General features: G+C 49.6%; 1 protein-coding gene across 4 annotated transcripts in view; it reads right to left on the bottom strand.

Annotated features, from left to right (window-relative positions):
* PTPRO (protein tyrosine phosphatase receptor type O) overlaps positions 1–20,280 on the bottom strand; it is a 1,358,825-nt gene that overhangs the window by 152,480 nt on the left and 1,186,065 nt on the right. For all 4 annotated transcript variants that reach the window (XM_069628367.1, XM_069628366.1, XM_069628368.1 and 1 more), the window contains one exon: positions 9,913–10,003. In XM_069628367.1, the coding sequence (XP_069484468.1) occupies positions 9,913–10,003 (91 nt within the window). The remainder of the gene's footprint in view (positions 1–9,912; positions 10,004–20,280) is intronic.

The following is a 20,280-nucleotide window of genomic DNA, read 5'->3' as shown; positions in this document are numbered from 1 at the left end:
TCCCTCTCGTCGTGCAAAGGTGATGGCCACGAGGAATGCTGTCTTCCACGACAGAAACCTCAATGGCACTGAATGCATAGGCTCGAATGGGGCCCCCATGAGCCGAGTTAGTACCACGTTGAGCTCCCACGCCGGGGCAGGGGCCTTCACCGGCGGGAATGATCGGAACAGTCCTTTCATAAATTCCTTCACCAGACGATGAGACCACAAGGACGCCCTTCCTGTAGTTCTGGTGTAACGCGAGACGGCAGCCAGATGTACCTTGATGGAAGCGTGAGATAGGCCAGCCTTGGTCAAAGACAGTAGGTACGGCTATACTTGAGGGGCCGTAATCCGCAGAGGGTTAATCTTCTGTGCCCGGCACCAGACAGAGAACCTCTTCCATTTGTGTCCGTAGCACTTGAGAGTTGAGGATGCCCTGGCCTTTGCAAGAACCTCTCTGCAGTCGGCCGGGATGTTGTATCCTCCAAACTCTAGTGCTGCAGGAGCCAGGCTTGCAAGTTCAGCGACTCTGGTTCGTGATGAAGAATGGCGCCCCCTTATCTGGAGAGAAGATCTGCGTCCGTTGGCAGCTTGACTGGTGTGGACGCTGACAAGTCCAGAAGGTCCGGGAAACAGATCTGCCTCGGCCACGCCGGTGCGACGAGGATCATCCTGCACCAGGACCTCTTGCGCTGGTTGACGAGCCGGGTTAGCAACGGCAACGGCGGGAATGCATAAAGGAATAGGCCGTCCCAGGGGAACGAGAAAGCATCGCCCATGCTCCTCGGTTGGGGAAACCTGCTGGCGAACCTCTGGCACTTGGAGTTCGCCGCCGTCGCGAAGAGATCGATCTGGGGTTCGCCCCATCATCGGAAGAGTCGGTCCACTTGATCCTGGCGCAGTTCCCACTCGTGGCACAAGCTCAGCTCCCTGATGAGTGAGTCGGCGATGGTGTTTTTTATCCCTGCCAGATGAAAGTGTACCAGAAACATCCCTTGGCCGATGGCCCAATGCCACAGATCCTGGGCTTCCTTGGACAGGGCAGGGGATCTGGTTCCGCCCTGCTTCCGAATGTAAAACATCGTGGTGGTGTTGTCGGTGAAGATCCTCACCACCTTGCCCTTGAGGGACGGAAGGAAGGACCTGAGGGCCCAGAACACTGCGCGGAGCTCCAAGATGTTGATGTGGAGAGTCTTCTCCTCTGAGCACCAAAGGCCTATCGCGTGGAGGCCCCCGGTGTGCGCTCCCCAACCTTCCAGGGAGGCATCCGTCGTCACCATCACCTGGTGGGCCAGGGCTAGGAAGCCTGTTCCCGCTGTCAGATGAGCGCGGACACCCCACCATCGTATCGCCTCACGGAACGTTTCGTCGAGCGAGATCCTGTCCTCGAAGCTGCCCGTCGTCTGGATCCAGTGGGCGTCGAGGAATTCTTGCAAGGGCCGCATCCGAAGTCTGCAATGGGGCACCAGGTAAATGCAGGAGGACATCATTCTGAGGAGGGACTTGATAGACGTCACTCTGGCCACGTCCGTGGCCAGTAGACGTTGCACCTTTCCTAGGATGGTCCTTATCCTTTCCTCCGAGGGAGAGGCCCACCGCGCCACTGTGTCGAGCTGTGCTCCCAGAAACAGGGCGACTTGCGACGGGACCAGGTGGGATTTTGGAAAGTTGATGGAGAACCCCAGGTCCTTGAGCAGCTGGACGGACTTCGCAGTGTGTTCCACGGCAAGCTCCCTTGTTCTTGCCCATATGATCCAGTCGTCCAGGTAGGGGTAGACGTGGATCCCCTGCAGGCGCAGCCACGCCGCCACCGGTGCTAGGCACTTGGTGAACACCCTGGGCGCTGATTTTAATCCGAACAGGAGGGCCTTGAACTGGTAGTGCCGCCCTTTGACCACAAACCTGAGGAACTTTCGGTGCCTCTTTAGAATAGGGATTTGGAAGTAAGCATCCTCCAAGTCCAACGACAACAGGAAATCGCCCTCCTCCAGCTGTCCCAGCACGTGCTGGAGGGTGACCATCCGGAACTTCTGTGCCTTGATGTATTTGTTTAGTCGTCGCAGGTCCAGGATGGGACGCCATCCTCCTGTCTTCTTCCTCACGAGGAAGTATCTTGAGTAAACTCCGAAGCCCCAAAGCCTCTTCGGGACGAGCTCGATGGCACCTTTCCTGAGCATCGCCCGTACTTCCAACAGCAGTTGAGGGACGTGATTTTCCTTCCTGGCCACGGGAGGAATGCAGGGGCACATCTTCTGGAACTCGAGGGCGTGCCCCAGGGCCAGGGCGTCCAGCACCCAACGGTCAGTGGAAATGGACTCCCACACGCCGACGAACTTCGTCAGCTGGCCTCCCACCGGGGTGCTTCGGCGGGGGCCCGACCCGACGGACGGTTCAATCTTGCTTGGAGGCCGCTTTGCCTCCTTGACCACCTTGGCGACGACGGCGGGATCCACCTATCTTGCCGCGTCCCCTGTAGGCCTCCTGTGACAAAGACCTTGCCGCTTGATGGTAAGTAGAGGAGCTGCTGCCGGCTCCCTTGGAGGCACCCTGTCTGCCTCCGGAGCTCCGAAAGGACGGCCGTCGCTGTTGGAGCACACCCAGTGCACGGGCCGTCTCCGTGTCCGTCTTGAGCGCCTGAAGGGATTCATCAACCGCCTTGCCAAAAAGGTTGTTCCCATCGAAGGGCATGTCCAAAACCTTGGTCTGAATGTCCTGGCGGAAATCCGTCGCCCTGAGCCATCCTCGTCGTCTCAGGCAAACGCCGTTGCCCAACTGACGGAAACCGGTGTCGGCGATGTCCGTAGCCACCGTAATGGCGTGGTCCGAGGCAATCTCACCTTCCTGCAAGATTTCCAGGGCCTCAGCCCTCTTGGCATCCGGAAGGAAGTCCAACAGAGGGGCGATCTTGAACCACAACTCCCTGTCGTAGCGGGCTGCGATGGCCAGGGCGTTGGCCGCCTTGATGGTCGTCGCTGCAGATGAGATGACCCGTCGTCCCATCGCATCCAGTTTCCTACCCTCGCCGTCTGGAGGGGAGGTTGAAGTCGAGGCCGATGCACCCCCGCTTTCTTCTTGGCCGCCGCCGAAACGACCGAGTCCGGGGTAGGTTGCGCCCTAAGGCACAAGGGGGCAGCATCGGGGACGCGGTACTTCTTCTCGTACCGGTCCCTCTTCGCAGGAGCCGTGGCAGGGTTCTTGAGGAGGGCCAGCCCCTCATCCCAGATGTCATCAAGAAGCGGTACGGTGAGGACCGTCTTCCTTTTAGCCTTGCGCCGCTGGTAAAGGAACCCCTCCTTCTTCTTTTCCTCGGGGCAGAGCTGGAAGAGCTTGGATGCCCTGGAGATCATTGCATGGAAGGATCCAATCTCGTCGGGTGGGGACGCCCGGGCAGGGGGCGACGGGGGACACGTCCCGTCGTCGCCTCCATCGTCATCCGTACCCGTTGTAGTCGTGTCCATGCCTGTATCATCCCGTGGGCAGTGGACCGGGGGGAAGGCAAAGAAGGCCGCAGAGGCGGGAGAGGAGGCCTAGGATGCGTCCTCCTCCTCTTAAGTGGGCCCCCCAAAGGTCCAGGCTCTGGATCCTGCATCGGATCTGGATCAGGCTCCTCCGTCGGGGGAAGGGGCAACCTAGTCCTTATCCTTATCTCCGAGCATAAGGACTGGATGGCTGACAAAATGGCCACCGAGGTGTCCTGCGGCGCCGGAAACGATGGGAGCGAGGGCTCTTGAGGAGCCTCGTCTGCGTCACCGTCGCCCTCGTCGGGATCCCTCCCGATAGGCTGGGTCTTCTCCATGACTTGGATGAGCTCCTCTTCAGAGGTCGTGTCTGTATCCACGACGGCCACCACCCCCCCCCTTTCCAACGAGGACTTTGTGGGGGTCTTCTTGATGGGCCTGAAAGACGACTCCCTCCGTGGTGGCAGGGAGACTCTGGTACCTGAGGGCGCCTCCACTGGTGTAGCCTCCACAGGCTGAGCCAGGGCCGCGGCGACATCCTCAATCGAGGTCCTAGCAGGGTGAATCACGGCCAACGTCACCTTCTGTACGCCTGGGGCCTTCACCTTCGGGGGAGGGTCCGAGCCTCGCTCCCCTTCTGCCAGAGTCTTCGAGATCGACCGGGGCCTCTCCAGAAGCTTCGCCGGGTTCTCAGACTTCCTCTTACCCGAGCCAGAGCGTTGGCTCGTGGTCGATGGCGCCGGGGAGGGTGCGCCCTGCCTGGCAGCCAAGGAGCCCGACCGTTCGGCGCTCCCGGTGCCCGCGGACTCACGGTGCTTAGCCTTTTGTTGGGCCCCTGTCGCCGGGGCACCCTCACAGGACTTAGAAGACCGCTCGGACTTCTTCTTCTTCTTCTCGCCTGGCGGGCTCTTACCTTCCAGCCAGTTGGCGAGACGGAGGTGGCGATCCTTCATGGTCCGCTCCGACATGTTTCCACAAAACGCGCAGTCCTTTTCCTTGTGCGTCTTGTCCTCATGGAGACAGTAGAGGCATAACGAATGCTCGTCCTCCTTGAAAACGTTCTGAAGCTGGCATCCAGGGCAGGTCCTGAATAACTTCCTGGGCATCGAGCTCCCTTTCTCCTGGGCCATGTCCGGGGTAGGCCTCGGAACTTCTGGAATCCTCCAAAAGCGTAACTCGATGGAATCTTCACCCTTGAGGGGTGTAGAAAACTCCGAAACTGATCCCTGTTGATCGGAAGTAGCAACGGTGGAGCTTGAGGCTCTTTTAACCAAAAAAATGAGAAAATCTCCTGAAAAAAGCGCGAAAACGCAGCAAAAGCTTGAGAGCTAAGCACGAGGACTCCCAACGCTTGAACGTGTGGTAAAAATCTGAGGATGGCTGCCAGGGGTGGGGCTTAGGGAGAGGGCAGTCATTGGCTGGGGGCAGTATGACCCAGAGACCAGTGATTGGTTACTACTGAGAAAGACAGATCAGAAACGAAACTGATACTGATTTTTTCTATACCGAGGATTCCCGGCCTGACGACAGGGAATATTCATGAGCATGTGAATCCATGCCAGACCCCATGCTGGAGAACCTTGAATACTTCTTTTGAAGTGATATCCCCATCTTGGCTCTCCCGATCCTCTGGTGTTATGTGAGTATGTCTACTACTTGTAAAATGCCCCTTGATTTTCTTGGTCTGGGCATTGTGACAGATATAAATCATAGTAAAAAACGTTAAACTGCAAGATAATTTGTGGTGTCTCCCCTGAGGGGATTTGAATGGATTGAATTGTCTGAGAAGCTATTCTCTGTCGTAATTGTCTGGCTAGTAAAGGATCAGCCCTGTTAGCTTTCACTTAGTATACTTGTCTACGGTGTAGTAGGGACTTTTCAGCTTTTCTTGCTCAGAGTAGATTTAATTTACCAGCCACCATTCTATAAGCTTTTTTTGGATCGTAGGACCTGTATTTGTTTCCATTTTCCCCATTATTTTTTATTAACTCCTCCTCCAGTTATGTCTCTAAAGCTATTTTTTGTTTTGCGTCTGTAAGCCGCTTCTGCTATAAGAACTCTGTGAAGCGTTGCTTTAAACGTGTCCCACGTTACATTCGCGGAGGTATCTTGTAGCAAAATATGGTCAAATAATTCTATAATCTTAACTTCAATTTTATTTTCCACTACAACATCCACCAACCGCCATGCCCACACCCTCTGAGTTGCCCCAGCCAGCTGTAGGTCAGTGATAAGAGGCGCATGGTCCGAGAGTGAGATCACTAAGCAAGGGACTTGTGTAACCATTTCCAGAAGAGGTTTTGAGACCCAAATATAGTCTATTCAGGAAATGGTCAGATGGACATGTGAATACAAAATGTATCCTCTGTCCTGCCTATTCATTGATGGCCAAAGATCTACCAAAGTTAAGCTTGCAAATTTTTATTTTAAGGACTTTGAAGGCACCATTTGTGAGGAGTAAGTGGTCGCATTGCGGTCTCGGGTCGGGTCCCAGGCTAAGTTTAAGTCCCCCATGAGAATTATTTCCCCCTCCCCAAAGCCTTCCAATAATGTGATGGCTGATTTTAAAAACCCTTCCTGGCCAATGTTAGGAGCCTAAATTGAAGCCAATGTTACCTTCCTAGTGCCTATAACCATTACCATAAATACAAAACGACCCTCCTTGTGTACCTTAGTGCGCAGCACCTTAATAATCAGAGCTGTTCTTATCACAATCAACACCCCAGCCACCTTGCCCTCTGCATTTGCCTGAATCACCACCGGGTATCTTCGTAGGCAGAGCTTAGTTCTGTCGGCCCGATGATATGTGTCTCTTGGAGCGCCACCAAACCCGGTTGGTAATGCCCCAAGAGTGCCTCTAATTGTCTACGTTTAGCCGGGGCATTCTGGCCCCGAATGTTAAGCGTTAATAGAGATCAAAAAGAAAATAAATTTGAGCTGTCAGCTGTCACCTGACCCAGCGCCCACAGTTTTTGCAGCAGGTTCAGTTTGGTCTGCAATCCTGTAGAATGTCCCACATGGATAGGCTTCTTTTTCCCCCCTTGGCATGTGATGTTAACGGAGTGTTGCCTTCTGACCCTTCAATTTGTTAGGTTTCTGCTCCCCCATAAAATCAGCACAATCCTATCTTGTGTCACAAGAAACCATTTCAGGCTAACTGGGGCTACGTTTCTTGCAGCAAGATTTTAGTAGAGAACCTTACACTTTGCCCCGGACGCCAGAATACAGTGTCGTACTATGCCGTTTATTGCATTTGATAGTGTGTTTTCCATATTTTGCACAGATTTGTGGCCAGCTGCCAGCTATTGAGTACATCTATTGTAAAGGCCCCCAACAATTTTGCTGAGACCACCCAATGAGTTTAAGAAATGCTTGCATCCAAAGACCCACTCTCACGTAGGGCAGGTACAGCCACGATCAAGAGTCTTTGGAGCTGAGCCTCTTTTCTTCATTCTAAGGCTCCAATTGCAGATCTGCTGACTTTAACTGGAGCTGCGGGGGGGGCTGTTTTAATGGTACCACCTTATATAGTGCTGCGCTTCAGATCTGCAGGCTGCACCCCTCCTGAAGCGCGACCACCTCTTCTCCTGCACTGGACTGCTGCTGACTCCCAGCCCCTTGCGGGGGTGTGCCCTGCCAATGTAGCGGTCCTCACCGGGGAGCAAATCCGGGCTTATTGATCAAGTGCCAGCTGCTGGGTCCACGAGCCACGCCCAGCCCGGAGCGTAATTCTGGCTTTGTTCTTGCCGCCTGCTAAGGTCTGCTGATGACGCTCCATTGCATTGCCGCAAGCCAGGGAGGGGGCCCTGGGTGGATGTCACCTTGATCGGTCCTGTATTATTCTGGATGGATGCTTTAAAAGATCAGGAACTCTCAGAGCGTTCCGCCACACGTCTATAAATTGCGGTGGCCATCTTGGAATCCTAGCACAGCTCAATTTTAACCAGCATTTTCAACGGGGCTAACTTTTCACCAGTGCAATGGATTCCCCTTCTCATTCTGTTGCACACCTGCACCCCATATCACATCCTCCTTTCAAGCTATGCCCTCTCCTTGTTGCACCTAGGTGCCTATAAATACAAAATGCAACGAACATCAGTAAACAGCAAAACTATTGGCATTGCCAATGCTCGTTTCAGATTGCACAGGAGATGCGGTTAAAGGAGGTAGAGCAAGCTAAGGCAAGGTAACGTAAGGTACAGATAGGCCATTTTACCTCTAAAGTGGGCTCTTCACACTATAAAGCGGGGCATGCTACCTGCGGCTCCCCTCATGTTTTGGCCCATAACTTCCATTAGCCCTAGCGGGCATAGTCGATTATCTGCATTTTATTTATGTCTTATCTGAAGCATACTGTAACATGAAGGTAATAGGGCATTGTACGATATAAAATAACAATTCATAAAACCAACAAGAACAGGTAGTAACAATTCAAAGTAAGCCCGAATAGTAAACAATATATAAAATAAGAATTAATATGCCTAAAATAACAAGATTAAGGGCCTCATTACAAGTTTGCTGGTATCCTGGCAGTAAATCCGCCAGGATACCGGCAAACGGAAATACTGAGTGCCGGCGACGGTTGTTAATCCCCATTGCACGACTCCATGGGGGGATTTGCCAGTAAGTACTTATCTGGAGGTAAATCAGGTACCCCACCAGCAAACTTGTACTTTGCCGGTGCGGAAACGTGCCGGTATACGGTAATACTGGAACCCTAATCGTGCACTGACAAAGTTATGATGAACCAGACAATAAGAACAGAGAGAAGAATTAAGGATAAGCCAGAGTACCAACATGAGATTTTAAGACTTTTTATAATTTCAGCAAAGAAGGAAAAATGCAGATAGAAATAGCATAGATAACAAATTACAATACTGGGGAGGCTATTCCAAAAACAGCTTGTGTCTGGTGAATGCAGGGAAGGCTAAACCTTACGATATCAGCGCTTCTGATGTGTCGAAGTGTTGCCAGATCGATGAAGCTTAGCCGCCAGGTAAGCAGGTTGGCGAAGGACTAAAGCCTTCAAAGGAATACAGCAGATGGCAAGTAAGGGAAAAAGTGAATGGGGTCTCAATGGAGAGGGATTAGTAAAAGTGTTCTGTAGTCACATGTCTGCAGGATAGAGATCAAGCAGCTGCAGACTGGAGCCCAGTCTTCGACAGGGGCCAATGACAATGCAAGCCCATCAAAACAAAAGTGCCCCCCATCAAGGCAGGAAAGCGCTTGCGCTTGAACGGCACTCCGGAAAGCCAATGAAAGAAAGGATCTGCTAACTTCCTTAAAAAAGCGGTATGTGGAAAAAACAAGATCGATAGAGAGAAGAAATATGAGATTTGAAATTAAGAGTAGAATCCTAAATAACCCCAGGATTTAACAAATGGCACCAGGCCCTGAGTGACGTCTAAAATGAAACAGTGGGACATCATGGGAAATAAAAGCCAAAACATCTTGAGTGGACAGGTTTACCCCCCCTGCTTTACGATTGGATCCTAGCGTGTACATGTTCAGAGTGAATGGTGGATAGCACAGAGGCAACACGCTGGTCTTGGAAGCAAAACCACACAAAGCGACAGAGGTTCGAATCCTAGATCATAAAAAAACAATTAAAATACCACGGTTCCCTGCATTATTTCCTTTCACCCCGCCTTTAAGGCTTCTATGCGCTTAGGCGACAGAAATCTAATGGCATTGACAGACAATTGGCAGGAGTGTCCTTCCTACAGGACCACCAAGCATTACATGGCAGCTCATTTTTTTAAAGGGTTTTTTACCAAATTATTTTTCTTGAAAAAACTCATAGAAAAATATATGGGGAAGTGGAAAGGGTATATAAGGGGCAGGGAATCATGTCAAATTAATAGGGGAGGGAGGGTTGGAGCGGGACCCCCCAAAATAAAAAATGTTTGATGAGTTTTTTCAAAAAAATGTGCTGGTAAAAAACCCATTGGGGAAAAAAAAAAGACTGTTTTAATAACAGCCACATTACCATGAGCAATGATCTGATGAGCTCCTGCAACAACGAATGGGTCTTTTTTATTCTTGGATTCCAGCTCTGGTACACACCGAATCAGCCCAACTAGGTCAGGGTGGTCCCTGACCTAGTTGGGCTGATTCGGTTTCCAAGTATAATCGCTGCTGCTGCAAAGGGCCACACAACAGCAGGCGGGCAGGCTTGCTCCACCCCAGCCTAAGGCAGAATCAGGTGATCTCACCCGGCCCTTTCAGGCGGAGGCGTTGCTAGGGAGTTGCTGAGGGGGCTGTAGCCCTGGATAGCAGCTCAGGAGCTACAACCAAAAGGCTAGCTAGCCCCCAGTCCCGACAGGCCCGGCATTAGCCTAGCCCCGGACCTTTTCCAGACCTGGCAACACCGCTGCTTTCAGGACACTGCTTGCTGCCTTGAGGGACCTGCCGCAGTGCAAGCCACGCCAGCTTCAGAGCCCCCATTAGCACCAGCAGGGGGCTTACTTACAGGGCAGGATATTTGTGTACCGATTTTTGCATCGATTGACAGGCAGGTCTGCAGCAAAGTGTGGTATGTCGAGTCCAATCAGCTTCAGTTCCTGTCGAAAAGAAAAGAACAAACCAGGTCAATGCTTTGCACATAACAACCCACTTAAATCACAGATGTGTTAACCAACACAGAAAGGAACACGGTGTGCGGGGCTGTGGCACATTTCAGGCCGGGGCATCGCAAGGGGCTGCACGTAAACGTGTCTTTAGTGCGCGCCAGTGTGCGCATGAACAGTGACCCTGACATTAGTCGAAAAGGAGCATGTGCCGAGGTTGCTTTACATGCGTGTTTTCTTTTGCACGACCATGGGTCATGGCTCGTTGCTGGCTGCATGTCCAGGGCTTAATTTGTGCCCTGGCACTTATTTTTTTTACCCCTGGCACATATGGTCTCAAACTGACTTTAATTATCAAGTGGTGAAAGCCAGTGCATGGGGTCAAGTCCTAAAAAATAAAGTGGGGGGACTAATTAACATACCAATTGAATGTGGTGGCACCAGAAATTAGCACATTAAGGTACCCTCTGAAAAAAGTGGGAGGACTTCTGAAAAAAGTGGGGGTCTCCGTCCACCCGCGTGTATGATATGATAGGTTATTTATAACGCGCTTAATACCCAGAGGTTTCAAAGCGCGGACCCGGGGACCGAACCTGTGCTGCTCCGTGTCGTCTTGCTTCCAAGACGAGCATGTTGCCCCTGAGCTATCCTCCCGAAACAACCCTCGACTTGAGAATCCATCAACTACAAAGAGCAGGCGCGAGCTGTAGTGTAACCCCACATATCTCGACACTGTGGGGAGCAGCTATTGGTAGTGGCAGCCGTGGCGGGAAACTGCACCCGCCCCGCTCCCCTCTCAGTGTCACAGGAGTGCTAGAAAGTATTTGGGCCCTGGCACTTATTTTTTTTTTTTACAAATCAAGCACTGTGCTTGTCCCTTGAAAACATGCACCTATGAACCCCCTCGCTGCATTCCTTTGTCTCTATTATGATGTAAGCGCCTCAGAGGAGCCCCGGACTGTTTTTCCCAGCGGTAGGAAAGGAGGCCTCCTTTCATCATGCTGAAATGGGTCGCCACGGGCCCTGATGCATCTTCTGCCGACCCTGACTTTAATCGCACCCTAGATCTACAAGAGCTAAAACCAATGCAGACAAATAAATGTCCTCCTCCAGGTTGAAATTGCAGGTAAGGGTATCCACTCAAGAAAATACATATAAAGGTGTTTTCAAAGCAATGCTCGATTCAAAGTAATGCTGTACTGAGTAGTACATTTAGCATTCGGTCAAATACCGGATAGTTTGGCATGTATTAGTGCAGATCTATAGAGAATAAATGTCCACATTTGACAAACACATTTAAAAAGATTAGAAGAAACATTTTAAACATACATTCCAATACGTCTATTTTCACCAGTGCAATCTGTTTGCTTTAAGCATCAAACACACAGAAAATACAAACAAAAACATGATCAGAAAGAGTTGAATGAATTCACTAGGATATTACAATGTAGTTACAGCGGTAATCTGGGATTAGAGGCCAGGTCATCTAGCGCCTCATGTGACAAATTACCACTAGACCCGACTCCAACCCACCCCAGCACACAGCGAACTCTGCTCCACAGACACACCCTTCTCATGTCTTACTCCTCCCATACCCTTCTGTCTCCAACACCAGCAAGTGCAGGATATCGCCGCGTGCAGACATGATCTGCTCCCCTCTGACTACTCAACCAATGCGCTTCTTACTCTGCGTCACCCCTGCATACTGCACAACTCTATGGCTCTCAGTCCTAAGCGGGCAGGCACTCTCAACCGCAGTCCTCCTCTCCCTCTGTCCAGTGTATTTATCTATATAGATCGTAAAAACTAAATTTGATGCGTTCCTAGGTGCCCCCAATTTCCTTCGCGGGAATGACACCGCCATCTGCAAATGTGCTATTGTAAGTATTTTCTGAATGAAATTGACATCCTCTGTTCTTCTAATAATAGCAAAATACAAATACCTAGTGCAGTTTACATAGTGTGCGCCATCCAGGATTCTTGGACACATCAGTGTCCATGTGTGTGTCACTTGTTGGAAGTCCTGCTTCCAACAAGGTACTGATCCAAGATGGTGGCCGCCTTAATAATGGGCTGGTCCAGGTTCTGCAGGTCTATGGGGGGCAATGGGAGCAGCAATGAGCCTTAAACTAAAACAAAATAATCCGGTGTACAATACAATTATCAAAAAGACCTAAGCCCAGCTAGGCATGGGCGATCCCTGAGGTATGGAGAACTACCTATGTAACCTGGGAGACAGTGTGTGCGTGATTTCCGAAGGAGACAGTGTTCAAGAGTGTTGGCCAACCAGGAAAGTGGAGATGGAGCTGGAAGGCAAAGATTGGAAGGAGGTGGCCAGAAGGAGGGAGGAGGGGAATGAGGTGAACAAGGATGGCATGGTCAACAGGAGCGAAAGAAAGAAAGAAAGAAAGAAAGAAAGAAAGAAAGAAAGAAAGAAAGAAAGAAAGAAAGAAAGAAAGAAAGAAAGAAAGAAAGAAAGAAAGAAAGAAAGAAAGAAGGAAAGAAGGAACGAAAGAACGAAAGAACGAAAGAAAGTTGTAGGAGTATAGCAGAGACATTGCTAGAAGAGATAACAAGAGGGGAGTCAAATATACTAAGGAGGTGGTGGGAGAGATCATGATATGGAAGGAGCTTGGCAGAATGGTTACAGAAGACACCCAGTATGGCTCTAAATATAACACAGTGAAGAAGAGGGGGAAGAAACAAGAGAGGAGACATACTAATGGCAAGGTTTTAGGGGTGGAAGAGAAGGATCAGGCCATTATAAGTCTGAAAGAAGAGTGGAGGAATGGGCATTTGGCATAGGATTGTGGAGGAGGAAGAGAGTAGGGAGGCGAGAACAGGCGAGCATCTGGGTTGGCTGAGATTCCCCTCACATTACCTCACCAGCATGACCAATGGACCTACCCACTAGACATCTGTTATTCATGTCATCTCGCTTGTCTGAGCAGGTCCGCACACAAGTGTGGTTCCAAGAGCCACTTTGCTAGAAGACTTCTGTTGGCTGGCTGCTTTGCCACCTTGAGGCAGCTGCCCTTGCCCACCTCTGCCGGGTTGCTTGGATCCTGCAACCCATCATGTTGCAGTCAAATGGCAACATCCTCGGCGTCCGTTTAAGGGCGGAGGTGAAAGGGCATAGTTAGATTCCTGATTGCCATAGGAAGCTCATGGATTACATGGCATTACCTCTCACTGCTAGTCGCCGTTAGGGGCTTGGCATTTTCCATCTTGCAAGTTTCTCAACTTATACAGCACTTTCTGCCTGTTTACTTCTAGCCCGCAGATATTTGGCTGGTCTTATCCAGTCACCCTGCATACTTTGGAACCAATAACTTTCCAGTTAATGTTCTTTTTTATTATTTGCTAAAATAACTGGTCCTATTGCAGTTTTTTATACCTATCAATACGTGTATCCTTCTATACTCATATCTGCATTCTGTCTAAGGTGATAGGGTCAGTAGCATGACCCTGTCAAAAGATGAGGGGCACCCCTCCCAGCCTCGGGTGGGAGGTCTCTCATGGTGGAAGCCAAAGCCAGTCCCATCCCAGAGGGGAAGGTGGCAGTTGAGGGGGCCCAGTCCCTGTCCCTTCTTATTGTGCAAATATGCTTGCTCAGAGGAGCACTGTCAATTACACCATATCGGACTCGGCTTGTGCTGGCTAGTTCTTTTTGTCTCTTCAAGAAAACTACATGTTCTAGCACACACTGCAGATCTCGGACTAGAGAATAGTCAGCGAGAGTATTCAAAGAGCTGCATAGGAACCACTCACCCAAACTGGTAACAGAATGAAGTGAAGCTGCTATGCGATATAACACCGACAAACCGAGCGGATATCAGCATGAACGCGGCGAGCTCCCACCCTCTTCATGATTAAGGATGATGGGCTATTTTGCAGCCACAGAACGGCTCCCCAGCTAGACCAAAGGCAAACGAGCCTGGGAGATGCTCACACAAGCTGGGACATGAACTCTCTGGCTCACCGCAGCAGGCCGCCTTTAACAAGTCCAGAAGGTACCGCGCATGAAAAAGGGGCAGTGCTTAGATCCCCTCTTATGTCTTTTGCCAATTGGCTTCAAGGGGTGGGGGGGAGTGAAGGGGATTGGTTCAGGGAATAAGCAGGGAATGACAGCCAATGGAGGGAAAGGCAGAGGATAAAAGAAGTTTTAAGAAGCAGAAAGTTCTGGGTTGTCATACAGAGGTCAGAAGAGGTGGCAGCAAACCAAAGAGACCAGGGGCATAAAGGACAGTGTAGAGGAGCTTGGGGGCAGATTATTCAGGGAGTGTGCAAGGTGTGGCATTGGTTGGTGAGAGGAAATGGTACTTGAAGTTGAATGAGCATGTGTAGGAGTGGAGTGTCTGGTAAGTCAGAATCAGGAGACCGACACAGAGGTATGATTCTCACTGTTTCTTTTTATTTTCTCTTTAAAGAAACAAGACATAGTCTTTCCCTAGGCTGGTGTTACTTATCCCTGCTGGATATAAAGAATCTCCCAGCGTGCAGTTCTTTCCTGTGGAATTGTCGGCTCCAGCCAGGTCTATCTGTCTCTCTCTCTCTCCCCCAAATCAGTCACATTCAGCCCAGTCCGGGGATCCGCTCCTTTGACACCCCGACCAGGGGTTCCTTCCTACTTTCCCCACTCTGGGTTGCTTAGTGGTCTCCCCTTTCAGGGGCTTGTCTCATGCCCTCTCGTCATTTAGGTCAGCTCTGGTTTCTCCCGGCTTAGGCACCTTTCTCACTTCCTCGTCCCACTCTGGAATTTCTCGGTACTCTACCTTCTCTAGGGCTTTTCCCTCTCTCTTTCTCCCCTCCCACTCTGGGGCTTCCCTGTATTGTCACCTCTCTAGGGCTTTGCTGGATGTTTAGGACTTTTCCCACCCTGGGGCTTCTTTTTCCCGCCCTTTCTCTTGTTCTCAACTCCTATTCTTCTGGAGCAACACCGTAGCAGATGTTCCTCTTGACAATGGTGTATAAAACCAGGTGGCATGGGATCTTCCAATCACGCTCCTAGATTGCGTTTCAAAATGGTTCTAATATAATGGACAGGTCCAGTCAATTGCTCTCCTGCTCTGAAATGGTGTGGAGATCAACCCCCCTCCCCCGCCGCCCCGAGAGCTTTGATTGTCCCACTTCCACCGGGTCTTTACATTATAAAGACCCTGGTAGAAACTTCTAAGCGCCCCCAGCTAGGCCTGCTCCCTGCATCTCAGCTGATCCCCTTGCCATTTAATAAATGGAAACACCAACATATCACTTGAATGCCAATAGACTGTCCAGATTACCACTCATCTCGGAGTATGTTCTTTTAAGGGTTTGTGTTACATTGAACTGGTTCAACGTATCTGGCACTCAAATAAAGTGTTGTCACTGAATATATAATATAAACATAAACTAAGTTCAATGACCCAAAGAACACATTCCAGAATAGTACATGGCACAAGCTGACATTGTCACATGAGAGGGTGAGCCCTTGCTTTATGTAGCTTCTGCCGTCTCGTGCCTTTCTCATGAAGGCAGCATGCCCTGCTATAGCTTATATATTCATATGTTGAAATTGTTCCTTACTAGATCCAAGTGCTCGCATTTGTTTTTCTGTGCATCTCATGAATCAGAATGAAGAAACTTCCAATGGCCCTTCTCTCCCTCCCTGTGCACTGCACCATCCTACCTCTCCCTGCCCTTACATCTACAGCCCGTGCCCTGCAAATACCACCCTTTCCCGCCCTCCTTGATCTCAGCATCCCCTCATCCCCCAGCTGCCACCTGCTGCTGCCTTGGGGAAGGTACATAGCACTATATGCACATTATAACCATACAGAATGATAACACCATGCTAGCGAAATCATTAAACATACACAAGCAATCATGTTTTTCAGGTGCTTATGCGATCAGGATATGTGTTTCTTCCTCTGGCTTACTGGAGTAAAATATATTGATTATAGCCGATTTAAAAAGTGAATTTTTTCACATGTTGTTGTGACCAAACTGTCAGGCGAAGAGACAAAAGAATCTATTATGAGAAAAAAGTGCTTGGGTGAGCCATAACTCACTTAGAGAGTCCTTGCAAGATGACACATGTCTTAGGGAGTTCAATAAACCAAAAGACCAGAGCTAACAAAAGCGACACAGGAAGTGGCAGGACATGGCCATTTCACACCAATGATATCACAGGAAGGGATCTCGAGGAAACTTTGCCTCAATGACTTATTCACTTAGTTGCTACAAGGGACTCCAAGGACCCCCCCCCCGCCTCCCTCTTGTTTTTTGCATAATTTAAGTAACTTTGGGTTCACCCTAAATTACTAGGGGAATCCAGACGTGGACCCCTTGCTCACTATTCTTAGAGAGGCACAGCTACATCCTACTGATGAAGTTCAACCAGATTGAAACACATGTCTGGGGGGTGCTGTTGGTACTCTTGTTCAGAGGAGAATTGCCTAGCATTTCGGTGCTGGACTGCCCCAGGGCAGGACAAAGACTGATATGTTTGGGATATTTCTCCTCTGTGAAAGATAGTGAGCTAAAGTATCAGGGTAAGGTTCTCATAACCAGGACTAATGTCTGGCAGAGCGACTCCCAGGACCCCCTTTGTCAATTTGCATATTTAAGTAACTTTGGGCCTTACCCTAATTTACTAGGGGAATCCAGACGTGGACCCCTTTCTCACTATTCTTAGAGAGGCACAGCTCCTCCCTACTGATGAGGTCCAACCAGACTGAAACACGTGTCTGGGGTTGCTGTTGGTACTCTTGTTCAGAGGAGAATTGCCTTGCATTTCGGTGCTGGACTGCCCCAGTGCAGGACGAAGACTGATATTTTCTGGATATTTCTCCTCTGTGAAAGATAGTGAGCTAAAGAATCAGGCTAAGGTTCTCGTAACCAGAACTAATGTCTGGCAGGGGGACTTCCAGGACCCCTATTGTTTTTTGCATAATATATCAAGGTACATCCACCAGAACCACTCTAGGCCATGGTCCCCGCCATGCACCTGTACAGCCGCATGGCATGTTACTTTCGTTTTATGGTAGTTGTGGCCTCACGTGCCAGGCGTATTCTCCCATATGAAATGTCTGGTCCGATCAGTTAAATCCTCACATGATATCTATAGGTGTCATGAGCAAAATGCTGCCTCACAGGCCCACCTGATGCTATCAGAAGTCATCGGTCGACACATATTTGTGTGTCCACGGCAGGCATGTCGTCTGCAGGCTTCCTATGAAAAATAGTGTCCTGCAGACCCACTCCCGCCATGAAATGTCAAGTGCATTCACAAATAGAGAAATGCTGCCAGCTAAAAGCTCATGTGCAAGCAAAGTCTCAAATGCCAGGTACAGTCACCATATGTGAGGAACACAAAGAATGGGGCAGCTTGAGCAGGGACAGTGTCACATCCACAGTCAGGGTCGGACTGAGGCACAAAATTGTGTCGGGCAGCAATGAAAAAGTAGCCCACAGTTGTAAATGTCAATGCGTTCGTTTTGTGGCACTGTTGGAATCTTACCCAAGGGGGAGTTTTTCTGATAAAATGTGATGCAAATTGTGCATTTTAAAGAATATGTATTCAGCAACACTGGGTTTAGCCGCATAGTGAAGAAACTCATCAAACTGGCCCACATTGGCCAAAACAGTGGTCCCTGTTTACCAAAAAAACTGGGCCACACCAGCATTTTGCGTTTTTGCTTCTGCCACGGCCTATAGGCCAGGCCATGGTACAGTCAAATCACGCGCCACCGTGGTGCCAGCCCCTGCCCCTTGCCCTCACACAGAAAAGTAACTACCCAAGCTGTGCAGTCTTGCATCGCAAAGAAAAGCCAGCGTGACCTGCAGCAGCGCTAACTTCCATCATAGGTCGCTGCGTGGCAAGCTTCTGACACAGCATAGGCGCAGCAGTGACCCAGCAGGGCACGTCCCATTCACTCGATAGGTGCAACGTGGACCAGAGCTGTGCAACATTGAATCACCTTCAGACAGTTCACAGCGGCCCGATGCCCCCCAAACTAGACCAGATAGAGAAGGGGCCTGAGCAGAATGTGCAAGCTTCGCACAAAAAGAGGGCAAGCTTCACTCCCATAGGGAAGGCACTGCACTGGCCACGCCGGTGCAAGCTTGCACCCTACTCCGGACACATGCTGCAGCAGACCTTAGCTGCACTCTTCCACTGACCCCAGGATACCTGCTAGTCCGTCCATCATTTTAGCTTCCTGGTGTGGGCGATTGCCTGTGTCCATCTGCAGGTGAAGGGGGAAAAGGCTGCAGGGAGAGCGGTGTTTCGAAATCTTGGGCCGGACACAGACACATTGACACTTTATGACGGATAATGCACACATTCTGAACACAAATCCTGTTTTAGTTATCATCATCATCGCGAGAGGCCACGTGACCTCTAAATGATATACTCTACCCACCCCCAGCAGGAAGGGGCAGTTGTAGCTCCCTGCACTGTGGTGCTGCAAGTGCTCGAGACCGGAGGACACCCATTTGTCAATCTCTCCTTACCGCTAAAATGAAAGTGTGCAGCACTGGTGTTTTCTTTGCATTCTGGGACTTGTGGTTTCCTGATCCTGCCCGGTAGGCTTTAGTCACAGAGTTATATGTATATACAAGAAGTTGAGACTCTTTTGCACTGCTTGCACACACTGAGCTGGAGATGATATGTGGCTGCACAAACCCAACGGTCGCGTGCACTTAGGCTTGGTTGCAGGGGACCCACACCCCTCATTGCACAGTGTCTTGGTCAATGTGCATTACGAGTGCGGGACCTATTTTGTACAAACAAATGGTCTTATTTTTTTTTTCAAGCTTGTCATACATTCTGTTTCCACTGTTGCTGTAGTGCATTTCCAATGTACTGATAATAATGAGGCGACCAGACGTTTCATCACATTATTAACGTTCACAATTAAACATGTTTTTTTTAAAAACAAAATCTATTTGGGACCCCACAAAAGAAAGCGGACGTTCGCCTTAGCAATCGCTCACTTCTCTTACTTTGCTTGTCTCTTAAGTACTAATAAACTGTCCACCAAGCATCAGTCATGAAGCAGATTTCAGTCGGTGCAGTTTGAACAACAGCGCCTCACCGTGGGCAGATTCAGACGTTACATTTGGAAGTTTCATTTACTGGATTATTGGATAACATTGGACAGCACACGTCTTATGATGACAGCAGCTGACGATATGGGTTGGACCTTACAGGAGGGTGAGTCTGTCAGACACAATATTGAATTATTAGGGCATTGGAGGCTGCATAGGACAGCCAAAACCTAACGGCTTTGCCAATGCGAGATTTCAAAAAATGACCAGTTGACGAGTTTCGACGCTTTCCCTCTTTCCCATGCACCGCCCCCACTCCTCAGCCAGCCTTATCTCTGTTAACAGCTGTTTACTACGAGCACATTTGTTTGTATTCAGACAAAGGCTTTCCACAGGCCTGCTGTCTCCATGTTGCAACGGCGCTTGAACGTCGCATTTGTTACGGAGAGCAAACCTTTAAAGGGAGGATTATAATAAAAGTGGGCATGGTGATGGCCGCCCGCGAAAGCTGTCCACAGTCAACCGGGTTCACCTCCAAGGAAGGCAGTATGGCAAAGAAGAGTCACCTTCTGTGCCCTCTACAGTGAAACATTCTGATCGGTGGTCGGTCAAAAGACCGAAAAAAAAATCTCGAAATACAATAATCTCGAATCCAAAATCCCGAAAAAAAAAAAGTCGCATTTTTTATTTATTTAATTATATGCTTTTTTGGGGTCAGGTAAGTAAAAAAAATGGGTTAAAATAAAAAAAAAATAGAAAAAAGGGGGGTTGGGGGGGGGGGAACCCCCCCATTTCGAACAAAAAACGTCATTAAAAAAAAATTCGACTTTTTTTTTTTCGAGATTTTGGATTCGAGATTATTGTATTCGGGATTTTTGTTTTCGGTTTTATGACTATAAACCGATCAGAATTCACCGTTGTTATTTGCAGGTATTAAATGCCGCTATATAAATGTCGACATGCTCCCCACCAGTTTATGTTACACCCCCAGTATGCTTTAGATAACAGAGACTATTGTTTTTCACTAGCCAGTGCCCATTCAGACAATGCGGGAGTACGAGAGCGCCATCTGTTAAACAAGCTAGGAGATGCAGTGATTGACTGCACTGAAGAAGCACGCAAATCCCAATGCAGGCAGAAACATGCAGACACGGTGAAGAAACAATAGGCAGGGAATTAAGAGAAAGGAGCCAAGAGGGTGGAGATAGGCAGGGAAGAGAAAGGGGCGGAGAGAAGGA

Source organism: Ambystoma mexicanum, chromosome 12 (assembly GCF_040938575.1).
Source record: "Ambystoma mexicanum isolate Mex_15411 chromosome 12, UKY_AmexF1_1, whole genome shotgun sequence".
In the NCBI taxonomy this organism is placed as follows: domain Eukaryota; kingdom Metazoa; phylum Chordata; class Amphibia; order Caudata; family Ambystomatidae; genus Ambystoma; species Ambystoma mexicanum.
This window is presented reverse-complemented; position numbering and strand designations above follow the sequence as displayed.